General features: G+C 42.5%; 1 protein-coding gene across 10 annotated transcripts in view; it reads left to right on the top strand.

The window, feature by feature from the left end:
• Positions 1-13,848, top strand: part of MICAL3 (microtubule associated monooxygenase, calponin and LIM domain containing 3) — a 2,050,293-nt gene that overhangs the window by 1,865,412 nt on the left and 171,033 nt on the right. For all 10 annotated transcript variants that reach the window (XM_086952901.1, XM_086952911.1, XM_086952910.1 and 7 more), the window contains one exon: positions 13,418-13,511. In XM_086952901.1, coding sequence (XP_086809027.1) covers positions 13,418-13,511 — 94 coding nt within the window. The remainder of the gene's footprint in view (positions 1-13,417; positions 13,512-13,848) is intronic.

Below are 13,848 nucleotides of genomic sequence, written 5' to 3'. Positions count from 1 at the left end.
CTACAACACTGTCATCAACTTCACCTATGGCATCCACAATGATTGGTACTACGGCCTCTTCTACTGCAAGTTCCACAACTTTTTCCCCATTTCGGCTGTCTTTGCCAGCATCTATTCCATGACCGCCATAGCCTTGGACAGGTGAGTGAGCAGCTGTTTTTTTGCACTTCACATTGCAGACTGAACTTCAGGTCTTGGTTTTTTCTATTGTGGTCAGATACAGGAATTTTGGTCCTGAGATATTGTGTGGCTTGATTCAGATCACACGTTTGGTAAAGTGTGGATGCCGAGATTTTAAGCTCATGTCTCCTGGTTCTATAGTCTACACATTAACCCCTATATTTTGAGCAGGACCAATGGAATTGTTTAACGGGGAAAGAACAGTGTGCGGTGGGCTGCCCGAATTAAGTGGCACGAAATGAACAGTATTACTTTGCCATTTTGTCATGTTAGCACTCGTCCATACTGTCTGGACAAAAGTTTTACCTCATTCAGCGACTGAATTGTGAACAGTGCCCGTCCCCCCTCCCGCTGTCTGTCCCCCCCTCCTGTTGTCTGTGAGCCCGTCCCCCCTCCCGCTGTCCGTGTGCCCGTCCCCCCTCCCGTTGTCTGTGAGCCCGTCCTCCCTCCCGCTGGCCGTGAGCCCGTCCTCCTTTCCATTTTCGAAATATATATATGTTTGTGTCTTTCCTCTAACGACATCTCACAACTTCCACCCCATGTGCCAGTGCACCTTATTTAAGTTATGGGATGTAAATGGCTCGGATACAGAGGCCAGCCTGGTTCTTGTGATATAAAACCAAATATAAATCAATAAAGAGCCCCTTTGGTCACTCCCGTGAGCTGCACTTGCTTTCCTTTGCTGCTCCGAGTGCACTCGGTCGGTCCCTCCACCAGCAGGGAGTGCACTGGAGTCACTGCACGTGCAGCTCTCCCTCGTGTTTGAGGATGCCGAGTCAATGTAAAGTCATCAATTACGTTGCCAGGGAATAAATGCATGATATTGAAACAACATTAAGCAGCCGGTAAGTGTGAGTCACAAGGCGTCAGTTTGCTGCATAAGTTTTCACCAAAATGTGTCAATGGTCGTCTCATTAGAAGCACTGGCGTTAATGTGTCTCTATAACGGCTCCGGTTGCAGGGGGTGCTGTGCCCATGTGTGTGTGTGAACTGGAAATACAAAGGTAGCATCAGGGCATCACGAGTGAAGGTGAAGTACCTGACCTGATAAGTGATGCTCGGCCCTGTGCTGGAGGTCACTCACCTCTAGCACTATACTGTCTGACGTTTACCAGCTGTTGCGATGTGCGTAGGGATCTGTAGCCGCATACTGCAGTCACAAGTCAACGACTCACTATTCCCAGAGTCAAAAGTGCGATTGTATAAAAGGTCCGAACTGGCTCAGGTTTCACACCACTAGTGAGACCACTTGGTCACTGTTACTTTATCAAGTCAGTTAGGCTAGTGCAGGTTCCTGGGTACCAATGCTCATAGAAGGTATTCTGGGAGTTGTTTTCGTTTGAGTGGCAGGCCGGATACCAATGGTTTGTTCAGAATAGCCAAGCACTGGAAACATGGCTGTGCTTGCTTCCCTGCCCCCTGGCTATGCTTGCTCCCCTGCCCCCTGGCTGTGCTTGCTACCCTGCCCCCTGGCTGTGCTTGCGACCCTGCCCCCTGGCTGTGCTTGCTTCCCTGCCCCCTGGCTGTGCTTGCTTCCCTGCCCCCTGGCTGTGCTTGCTTCCCTGCCCCATGGCTGTGCTTGTTTCCCAGCCCCCTGGCTGTGCTTGCTTCCCTGCCCCCTGGCTGTGCTTGCTTCCCTGCCCCCTGGCTGTGCTTGCTTCCCTGCCCCCTGGCTGTGCTTGCTTCCCTGCCCGTGCTTGCTTCCCTGCCCCCTGGCTGTGCTTGCTCTCCCTTCCCCTGGCTGTGCTTGCTCTCCCTGCCACCTGGCTGTGCTTGCTTCCCTGCCACCTAGCTGTGCTTGCTTCCCTGCCCCCTCGCTGTGCTTGCTTCCCTGCCCCCTCGCTGTGCTTGCTTCCCTGCCCCCTCGCTGTGCTTGCTCTCTCCTGAGTGTGTGTGTGGCTCTGGGTGGGTGTGTGTGGCTCTGGGTGGGTGTGTGTGGCTCTGGGTGGGTGTGTGTGGCTCTGGGTGTGTGTGTGTGTGTGGCTCTGGGTGTGTGTGTGGGTGTGGGTGTGTGTGTGGGTGTGTGGGTGTTGGTGTGTGGGTGTGTGTGTGTGTGTGTGTGTGTGTGTGGCGCTGGGTGTGTGTGTGTGTGGCGCTGGGTGTGTGTGTTTGTGGTTCTGTGTGTGGCTCTGTGTGTGTGTGTGTGTGTGTGGGTCTGTGTGTGTTTGTGTGTGTTTGACTCTGTGTGTGTGGCTCTGTGTGTGTGTGTGGGGGGCCCTGTTTGTGTGTGTGTGTGTGTGGCTCTGTGTGTTTTTGTGTGGCATTTGCCAGAGATTAAACTATTGGTATTGTAAATGACAATGCCATTTATATATCTGTTTTCAAAACCAACACATAAATACAAATTTTGTCATTTACAATGCCAATAGTTCAAACTTTTCAAAAGGCGAAACCATTGCATTGTAAATGCTTGTTACCTAAGATTGTCTCTGATTTTCATATAAATCAATCTATTTCTCTTCCTTCTTTTTTTCCAAACCCTACGACCCCGGCTGAGCGGTCGCTGCACTCTTTAGATCTCAAGAGTCCTTAAATTTTATTTGGAAAAGACCAAAGAGAGTAGGAAGACGGACCAATTGTTTATCAACTATGGTCCACTGAGAACGGGCTGTCCAGCTGCCAAGAGATCCATCTCCAGATGGATCGTCTCCTGTATTAAATTGGCTTATCAGCTTGCAGGCAAGCCCTTACTTTTGTCACCTAAAGTACCCTCTACTAGGGGGGAAGCGGCCACAGTAGCTTTCCTGCATGATGTCCCTATGTCAGAGATTTGCAAGGCAGCAACCTGAAGATCAGTTCATACCTTTACAAGGCATTACTGTCTAGAATCTGATTCCAGGACTGATACTCAAGTAGGACAAGCCTCTTTGAGGAATCTTTTCGGGTAGCCTGCGGCCTGTACAAGCTTAGTTTTTCTAGGCTTAGTAATGTTATTACTGTATTGTTACTCCTTTGCCCGCAGGGAGATGAGGTGAGGATCGCTATTCTATTCTAATGCTTATGACTATTGATGAGGATCCCCTGGAAGAGAAGGATTAGTTACTTACCTGTAATCCTAGTTCTCTTCCAGGGGTATCCTTATCAAAGTCATAAGCAACCCTCCCGCCTCCCCGGGCAAAGGATCTTTATTAATTTGGAGATATTGTTAACCTATTTTGTTTCCATGGTTTTTCAGTCTCCGAAAAGAACAACTGACCTAACTGTCACCCCTGAGGCATGATCGGATACTGGTTGTCATGAGTGCCTTGAAGGCACAGTGTTAGTTTTTTGTAGCATGCAGCTACAGGTTAGCTTTTCAGTCTTTTTAGACTGTGTGTTTGCAATGCAACCTGGGAGCTTTCTATGCTTTCAGGATATAATAAGAATTTCTACTGCTTTTTCAGCATTAAAACAGTTTCAAAACAATCTTTGGTGTTGTTTTTCATGTTTCTAATGCATATGTTTCATGTATATATATATATATATATATATATATATATATATATATATATATATATATATATATATATATATATATATATATATATATATATATATATATATATATATATATATATATATATATATATATATATATATATATATATATATATATATATATTCCACCGTATTCGTTCACACTTCACAAGAACGATATCCAGGCCACAAATAGTGTTCAAAAACTGGATTTAATCACAGCCCTACTCGACGCGTTTCAGGAACAACTTCCCTTTCTCGCGAGTACAAGTATCTGTTAGCATCCGACATTTAAGGTAAATCATGTGATCGTGCTAATGATAAACATAGTCAACAGACTACCACAACATAATACGTTTGGAGCTACGAAAGCAAATTCATCTATTCAGCAATGTGTGGCTTTACATTGTATCCGCTCTTAGCGTTTCTTAAATTATATTTTCTCATAGAGACATTAGCTTCTGGGCAAAAGAAACAACAACATTTCATCATTGTAAAAATAAATTACACTTTGCGTGAAAACTCATTTCGTTCGAAGCCTCGAACTCCCATTCACATTGTGCATGCGCGCCACCGTTTCTGGTCTAATGCCTTGAGCTATTCGGCTGCCTTATTGCTTACAGCCATCGAACTTGAGGAAAGCATTACACCATATTGCATGTATTGGACAAAGCGATAAAATGTGATTCAATGTCCACAGTGATTCAGACTTTCATTCAAAGTTCACGCATTGTCAAAGCAATTGGTACAATACAGCCCCAGTGGGCTTAAGTGAGTCATCGCTCTATTGCGCGTTCCTTGCCAATTCAGAAGTCATAATTCACACAAGGTAGCACCTTTCGTTGCAAAACTGCCCAACGTGGTTTCTGCCACTTGATACAAACTGCCACATACTTTCTGATTGTGCTGTGTTTTCATACTCTCCCACATTTATAGGTACCTGTGACAAATGATAAAATACAGTGATTAGATAACCTCTAAACCTGTGCAATTTACACATTCATACCAATAAAATCAAGGTTAGAGGACAGTTAAGCAACTATTTCAATTCATCCAAGATGCACGCCCAGAGCTTCATCACAATTATGCCCCTGGGGTTGTAAAGTGTGATATTTGATTATAAACCTAGACTCTAAGCGTCTGAGCTCTTGCAGTCTATTCCCGCCTCTTTCTTTGATGGGTACTTGGTCTAGTACCACAAAAGAGAGGAGGCTGCTGTTGCTCTGGTGGTGAGTTGCAAAGTGTCTTGCCATGGGATACTGTTTATCATGGTTCTTTATGGCTCTCAGGTGCTGTAAAATCCTGTCTTTGGCTGGTTTAATGGTGCTACCCACATAAAATTTCTTACATGGGCATTTGAGTGCATAAACCACGTACTCTGTGTGGCAGGTCAAATGTTTAGCCATTTCAAAGGGCTCACAGAGATGGGATATTTTTATCTCTTTGACGTTGTGACTAAATTTACACGCTTTGCAGCGGCCACAAACATAAAATCCCTGGACTGGATTTCTTTTCTTTTGGTTGGCTATCAAGGTTTGGCAAACCTTGCCCTTTAAGGATACAGGTTTTCTGCACGTGATTTGAGGGTAATCTCGGATACCTTGTTCTTTATCCTTGTCAGTCTTGAGGGCACTCCAATATTTATTGATTGCTCCTCTGACTTCTTTCGTTTGGGAGTGGTAATCAGTGATGAATCTCACTCCTTCTGTATTCTCCTCTTTTCCAACTTCCTTGGCCAAGGGTTGGTTAGTGTACCTCTCTTCCACTTTTCGCACAGCTTCTGCAATATATTTCTTATTGTATCCCCTGCACTTGAATCTGTCACACATGATGTCTCTTTCTTTCTCATAATCCAACTGTCTAGTACAATTTCTCTTAGCTCTCAATAGTTCACCAAAAGGAATCGAATTGATAAGGTTTCGGGGGTGACAGCTTTGCGCATGGAGAAGGCTGTTTCCAGCCGTCTCCTTTCTGTACAGAGTTGTCACAAGGCACGTATCTTCTATGGTAACTTTCAGATCTAAAAAGTCCACTGTGTTCCTGTCAATATGGCTTGTAAATCACAAATTAAAATCATTCACATTCAGGATGGCCACAAACTCTTCTGCTTCCTCAATGGTGCCATCCCAAATGATGAAGATGTCATCTATGTATCGGAGCCAGGTACGGACTCCGGTACAATATTGGTCAAGCTGTCTAACAATCAGTTCTTCCCACCACCCTAAGTATATTCCGGCAAAACTAGGGGCAAAACAAGTGCCCATAGAAGAACCAAGTAGTTGGTGGTAGATGGCGCCATTGAACAAAAAATAATTCTGGGTAAGACATGTATAAATCATGTCTAAAAGCATTTCAGTATGAAAAAGGTATGAGACTGATCTCGTGCTTAGGAAATGTCTGCATGCTTTGATGCCCATTTCGTGTGGGATATTTGTATACAGGCTGTTGACATCCAAGGTCATTAGTAAACAGCCTGCATTGACGGTGACATTAGTGATTTTCTCCAAAAAATCCCCTGAATCTCTTAAATACGCTGGGAGGCCCTGCACAATAGGCTGCAAAAAATAATCCACATATCTTGAAGTATTTTCTAGGCTGCTGTTCCTAGAAGATACTATTGGCCTGCCTGGAGGGCTCATCGGATTCTTATGCAATTTGGGGAGTAAGTAAAGTGCTGGTATTTTTGGGAATTTGCATTTAAAAAAATTAAACTCTTCTGTTTCTATGAGTTCCTGATTCCTCCATTCACACAGTTTCTCCTGATAAGCTTGATTCTTACTGTCATACATTTTCCTGTTACTCTTTTCATACTTTACAGTGTAATTAAGTTGCATCATACCTTCCTGTATATACATTTCTTTTGACATTACCACAATGTTGCCCCCCTTGTCCGATTTCTTTATGACAATACTATGGTCATTACTTAAACTTTCAATGGCTAATCTCTGTTCTTGGCTCAGATTGTTTCTTCCCCACTTCTTATTATTAGCTAGTTTTTTGAATTCAGTAATCACCCCCTTCTCAAAAACATCGATTGCCTCATTATTAATCAGTGGCAGAAAAATAGATTTGGGTTTAAATCCACTTTTGCTGCTCAGGTCCAATCTGATGTTTTCGTTAATTAGGTTCAGGGTAGGATTCTCAATTACTTCAGGGTTTCCTTCTAACTCATGTAGTACTTGTATCATATCGGCATCTCCAATTTGTAATGTACTTGAAGTCACCGTGCCTGTACCTGTTTCATTACTCATTCTCGTGGCAAACCACTTCTTAAGTCTTAGCTTCCTAGTAAACTGAAAAAGGTCAATGCGACTCTGGGTATAATTAAAGTTAGATGTAGGGCAAAACGATAATCCAAAGGACAATACCTCAATTTCAGCAGTATTGAGAATCCTGTCAGAGAGGTTGATGACTGTCTTGGTGTCCTTCATTTTAGTTTCCTCTGGCCCCTTGTTCTTGTTCCCACAGGGCTTGATACGCTGGCATCTGTTATATTTACTCTCTTTCCTCCTCTGCCTCGTCCTCATGTTACTCCTACGAATGATTTGCTCTGGGATTCCAATCTCCCTTTGGCCATGAGCGAGAATTCGTTTAAAATTTTGTCTTTTGGGCTTAAGAAGCCTGGCCCCATTTCAGCTGGCTGGTTCTCACCCTCGTTATTCTCTTCTGTTTGGGCCCCATCATCCGTTTCAAGCATTTCCAATGCGGCTGTCACTCCGCCGGGTGCTTTGGCTGTTTTGGTCTCAGCCTGTAAGTGGTCATATTTTTGGGAGAATGTGAGGACTTGTCCTCTCTCGTAGTACATGTGGTCCCTGACAGAAATAGAATAACGAGGGTGAGAACCAGCCAGCTGAAATGGGGCCAGGCTTCTTAAGCCCAAAAGACAAAATTTTAAACGAATTCTCGCTCATGGCCAAAGGGAGATTGGAATCCCAGAGCAAATCATTCGTAGGAGGAACAAGAGGACGAGGAAGAGGAGGCAGAGGAGGAAAGAGAGTAAATATAACAGATGCCAGCGTATCAAGCCCTGTGGGAACAAGAACAAGGGGCCAGAGGACACTAAAATGAAGGACACCAAGACAGTCATCAACCTCTCTGACAGGATTCTCAATACTGCTGAAATTGAGGTATTGTCCTTTGGATTATCGTTTTGCCCTACATCTAACTTTAATTATACCCAGAGTCGCATTGACCTTTTTCAGTTTACCAGGAAGCTAAGACTTAAGAAGTGGTTTGCCACGAGAATGAGTAATGAAACAGGTACAGGCACGGTGACTCCAAGTACATTACAAATTGGAGATGCCGATATGATACAAGTACTACATGAGTTAGAAGGAAACCCTGAAGTAATTGAGAATCCTACCCTGAACCTAATTAACGAAAACATCAGATTGGACCTGAGCAGCAAAAGTGGATTTAAACCCAAATCTATTTTTCTGCCACTGATTAATAATGAGGCAATCGATGTTTTTGAGAAGGGGGTGATTACTGAATTTAAAAAACTAGCTAATAATAAGAAGTGGGGAAGAAACAATCTGAGCCAAGAACCGAGATTAGCCATTGAAAGTTTAAGTAATGACCATAGTATTGTCATAAAGAAATCGGACAAGGGGGGCAACATTGTGGTAATGTCAAAAGAAATGTATATACAGGAAGGTATGATGCAACTTAATGACACTGTAAAGTATGAAAAGAGTAACAGGAAAATGTATGACAGTAAGAATCAAGCTTATCAGGAGAAACTGTGTGAATGGAGGAATCAGGAACTCATAGAAACAGAGAGTTTAATTTTTTTAAATGCAAATTCCCAAAAATACCAGCACTTTACTTACTCCCCAAATTGCATAAGAATCCGATGAACCCTCCAGGCAGGCCAATAGTATCTTCTAGGAACAGCCTAGAAAATACTTCAAGATATGTGGATTATTTTTTGCAGCCTATTGTGCAGGGCCTCCCAGCGTATTTAAGAGATACAGGGGATTTTTTGGAGAAAATCACTAATATCACCGTCAATGCAGGCTGTTTACTAATGACCTTGGATGTCAACAGCCTGTATACGAATATCCCACACGAAATGGGCATCAAAGCATGCAGACATTTCCTAAGCACGAGATCAGTCTCATACCTTTTTCATACTGAAATGCTTTTAGACATGATTTATACATGTCTTACCCAGAATTATTTTTTGTTCAATGGCGCCATCTACCACCAACTACTTGGTACTTCTATGGGCACTTGTTTTGCCCCTAGTTTTGCCGGAATATACTTAGGGTGGTGAGAAGAACTGATTGTTAGACAGCTTGACCAATATTGTACCGGAGTCCGTACCTGGCTCCGATACATAGATGACATCTTCATCATTTGGGATGGCACCATTGAGGAAGCAGAAGTGTTCGTGGCCATCCTGAATGTGAATGATTTTAATTTGTCATTTACAAGCCATATTGACAGGAACACAGTGGACTTTTTAGATCTGAAAGTTACCATAGAAGATACGAGCCTTGTGACAACTCTGTACAGAAAGGAGACGGCTGGAAACAGCCTTCTCCATGCGCAAAGCTGTCACCCCCGAAACCTTATCAATTCGATTCCTTTTGGTGAACTATTGAGAGCTAAGAGAAATTGTACTAGACAGTTGGATTATGAGAAAGAAAGAGACATCATGTGTGACAGATTCAAGTGCAGGGGATACAATAAGAAATGTATCGCAGAAGCTGTGCGAAAAGTGGAAGAGAGGTACACTAACCAACACTTGGCCAAGGAAGTTGGAAAAGAGGAGAATACAGAAGGAGTGAGATTCATCACTGATTACCACTCCCAAACGAAAGAAGTCAGAGGAGCAATCAATAAATATTGGAGTGCCCTCAAGACTGACAAGGATATAGAACAAGGTATCCGAGATTACCCTCAAATCACGTTCAGAAAACCTGTGTCCTTAAAGGACAAGATTTGCCAAACCTTGATAGCCAACCAAAAGAAAAGTAATCCAGTCCAGGGATTTTATGTTTGTGGCCGCTGCAAAGCGTGTAAATTTAGCCACAACGTCAAAGAGATAAAACTATCCCATCGCTGTGAGCCCTTTAAAATTGCTGAACATTTGACCTGCCACACAGAGTACGTGGTTTATGCACTCAAATGCCCATGTAAGAAATTATATGTGGGTAGCGCCATTAAACCAGCCAAAGACAGGATTTTACAGCACCTGAGAGCCATAAAGAACCATGATAAACAGTATCCCATGGCAAGACACTTTGCAACTCACCACCAGAGCAACAGCAGCCTCCTCTCTTTTGTGGTACTAGACCAAGTACCCATCAGAGAAAGAGGCGGGAATAGACTGCAAGAGCTCAGACGCTTAGAGTCTAGGTTTATAATCAAATATCACACTCTACAACCCCAGGGGCATAATTGTGATGAAGCTCTGGGCGTGCATCTTGGATGAATTGAAATAGTTTGCTGAACTGTCCTCTAACCTTGATTTTATTGGTATGAATGTGTAAATTGCACAGGTTTAGAGGTTATCTAATCACTGTATTTTATCATTTGTCACAGGTACCTATAAATGTGGGAGAGTATGAAAATACAGCACGATCAGAAAGTATGTGGCAGTTTGTATCAAGTGGCAGAAACCACGTTGGGCAGTTTTGCAACGAAAGGTGCTACCTTGTGTGAATTATGACTTCTGAATTGGCAAGGAACGCGCAATAGAGCGATGACTCACTTAAGCCCACTGGGGCTGTATTGTACCAATTGCTTTGACAATGCGTGAACTTTGAATGAAAGTCTGAATCACTGTGGACATTGAATCACATTTTATCGCTTTGTCCAATACATGCAATATGGTGTAATGCTTTCCTCAAGTTCGATGGCTGTAAGCAAAAAGGCAGCCGACTAGCTCAAGGCATTAGACCAGAAACGGTGGCGCGCATGCACAATGTGAATGGGAGTTCGAGGCTTCGAACGAAATGAGTTTTCACGCAAAGTGTAATTTATTTTTACAATGATGAAATGTTGTTGTTTCTTTTGCCCATAAGCTAATGTCTCTATGAGAAAATATAATTTAAGAAACGCTAAGAGCGGATACAATGTAAAGCCACACATTGTTGAATAGATGAATTTGCTTTCGTAGCTCCAAACGTATTATGTTGTGGTAGTCTGTTGACTATGTTTACCATTAGCACGATCACATGATTTACCTTAAATGTCGGATGCTAACAGATACTTGTACTCGTGAGAAAGGGAAGTTGTTGCTGAAACGCGTCGAGTAGGGCTGTGATTAAATCCAGTTTTTGAACACTATTTGTGGCCTGGACATCGTTCTTGTGAAGTGTGAACGAATACGGAATTTGTGGGACTGGCGATCCCGTCCGGGGCCGCCGCTGCGAGAGGCCACTGATGCTTTGCGCCAAAACTTTTGTTATATATATGAGTATATATATGTGGGGCACATATAATATAGTGTTTCCGGGGTCCCGCGCATGGGCGAGAATATTCTAATGCTTATGACTTCGATGAGGATACCCCTGGAAGAGAACTAGGATTACAGGTAAGTAACTAATCCTTCCTTACTTTCCCACCCACCCTCCCATTCTGCGAACTGACTTCTAGGGATAGGAACTCCCTTCCAGGGCCCTAGTTATGTGCACTAATGATCAGTGTCTTGCATTGGTCTGCGCTTCTGGGGTGGAAAGTCGTGTCAGAACTGATGTCGGAGCGCAGGGGCGGCGTCAAAGTAGATACCACAATTTCTTTGCGGCAACCACGATGCCAACGACGTTCGTGGAATTGACCGACCCCACCTACCGATGCGCAGGGGTACTGCTGTGAAAAAATTCTCTCAATCCAGTCTGAGGTCTAGGGGTAATTGTAAGGTAAGGAATCTATAACTTACATATGTCTCTTACAGATACATCGTTACAAACATTTTATGGAATCGGACGCCTGCACACATACGGAGGGACACGTATATTCCCAAATCATTACATTGATATGATTGACCACGTGGCGCCTTGTTGATGCCTCTCGCTCATGCAGATGCAACATTGACATCAGTAATATGATTAACCATATATCATATTCCTTTTGCTGATCTAAAGATCATACTTGAACTTCTAAAAAACGTCAGCAGACACAGAATCTTTTAAGCCCTGAAGAAGTCCCATGAGGGATGAAACGCAATGGCAAGCAATGCTGGCTTGTATTTTAAAGAATTAATTTTTTGCAATAAAAAGGACTTCATTTTCTACCATAAAAAATAGGATCGTCTGGTCTTTTCATTTGAGAAGCTATTTACTTTATTCTGTTCTGTTTTGAAATATGATGTACTATTTGACTTTGACTTTTGAAATAGATTTTTTGTGCTTCTCGTGTGCAGGGTTAATTGTGTGCCTTTGTTAGTGGTGGTTTAACTACCTCTTTGGGATGTATGTGGGTCACATCCCAGACCCGATTCACCAAGTCATTGTAAGGATTTAGAGGCCATTACACGTAGCAACGTCTAGTGCTGGATCTTCATGCTCTGACCCTCCTTTTTCCTTGTATATCGTTACCAAAGGTAAGTAACTTGTTCAACACTTGGATCTATATGTCTACTGTACAAGCACAATAATGAAGATGTGGAACATTATACATTTTGATTTGTAGTCTTTCAAATTATTATTTACTGTTGGTGCACCACTGTATGTTTTTTTCTCATTTCAATTCTGTTCAGTCCAATACTGTATAACAGTTATTACATAATGATGTATGTTTGGGCTTTTTCAATGCTGTTCCTTTTTTATTATATATCTTTCCCTAAATAGTTAGATAAAAATGTTGAAAGGAAAAAGGAGCACCCTGAAGGAAGCGATCAATAAATTAAGGTTTTAATTACACACACAAACTGCTGCTTCTTTTCGTGGTGTGCTGCCTTTGCAGAAAACATGTAGGACCTATTTGGGCTTTGCATACATTTGCTAGGAATTATTGCCCAGAATCGGCTGCTCGAGCTGTCCCTTATATTAAAGATCTATGGTACAATATATTTCGGGTAGTTTTTCTCTTGTATTATCGAACTTTCAAGGTGTGGGATTTTGCTGTGCAACTCTGCAGAGGTACTAGCGTCCATAAGTAGAACATTTCTTTACCTTTGGCGACGTTTCACTATGTACCTCTTGCAGATTAGTGATCATGTGCCTATTTCCCCTTATGCTAGTCGAACCCTCCTTTGGCTTGTAACTGAAGATACATTGACGCCATAGATAGTCATCATGTCAAGTTGGCCTCTCCTCATTCCTTGTATAGACAATTTCTGTATAGGAGTTGCAACAAGCTGTGCTAATGAATGGTTTTAATATTTATCTTAGTTCTAGCCATTGCCACATCCACTATCCAGTAACAACTAATTCTCAAGTTATATTGGTACCAGATGCAAAGGAATGGGTTTATAATGTCCTGTTTTAATGTGGATAATCCTCATACGAGAACCTCAGTCCAAATCACAGAACACGTCATCCATTCATGCCTGTCATTAGTACTGGGTCCTTATTGTAAACCTTTGTGTCGTAACTGTAGTGAAAAGGGTATGTAAATGGTTGTGCTTATGACGAGCTGAGCTCGTCATGAATAGAGGGATTCATGGAATGTCAGCACAGGAAGGGAAAACAACTAGCAGCCAAGGTGTTAATTAGTATTTTCCATATTTTCCATATTTCTCCATAAGATCTGACCTTTTCTTATGGCATCTCTGAATCCAACTGAGTTCAGGTTTTCTCACGATTTATTTTCCTTTCTTCCTTGATAGATTATCCAGCGTCAGCTAGAGCAAGTGGAGGAGAAGCAGAGGCAGCTGGAGGAGCGAGGAGTTGCCGTTGAGAAGGCCCTGCGTGGTGAAGCAGGTATTTCAAATCTCTCATCAGTCTCACTTCTGTAAAAATTGCATTTTTAGTTAAATGTAATTTAGGCAACATTATGAAGTGATACCATCTTCAGGGATACAATCAGATATAAGATAAATTAATGTATGTTTAATCCTTGTGCATTTCACCCAGTATTACACAATTTACGACGTGTCCATCAGAGAATGTGTAGCACACGAAAATATCAGTGTTTACATCCTACACCCAAAAATGAAGAAGGCTAACCCAGAATACTTCTAAACATAGATAGGCTGTTATTTCCATATTCATCATCTTTTTGTTTTAAATGGATATGTCTAACTGCAGATTCCGCACC

The sequence above is a fragment of the Lissotriton vulgaris genome, chromosome 1_2 (genome assembly GCF_964263255.1).
Source record: "Lissotriton vulgaris chromosome 1_2, aLisVul1.2, whole genome shotgun sequence".
Lineage (NCBI taxonomy): Eukaryota > Metazoa > Chordata > Amphibia > Caudata > Salamandridae > Lissotriton > Lissotriton vulgaris.
The sequence above is the reverse complement of the archived record's forward strand: the minus strand, read 5'-3'. Positions and strand labels throughout refer to the sequence as shown.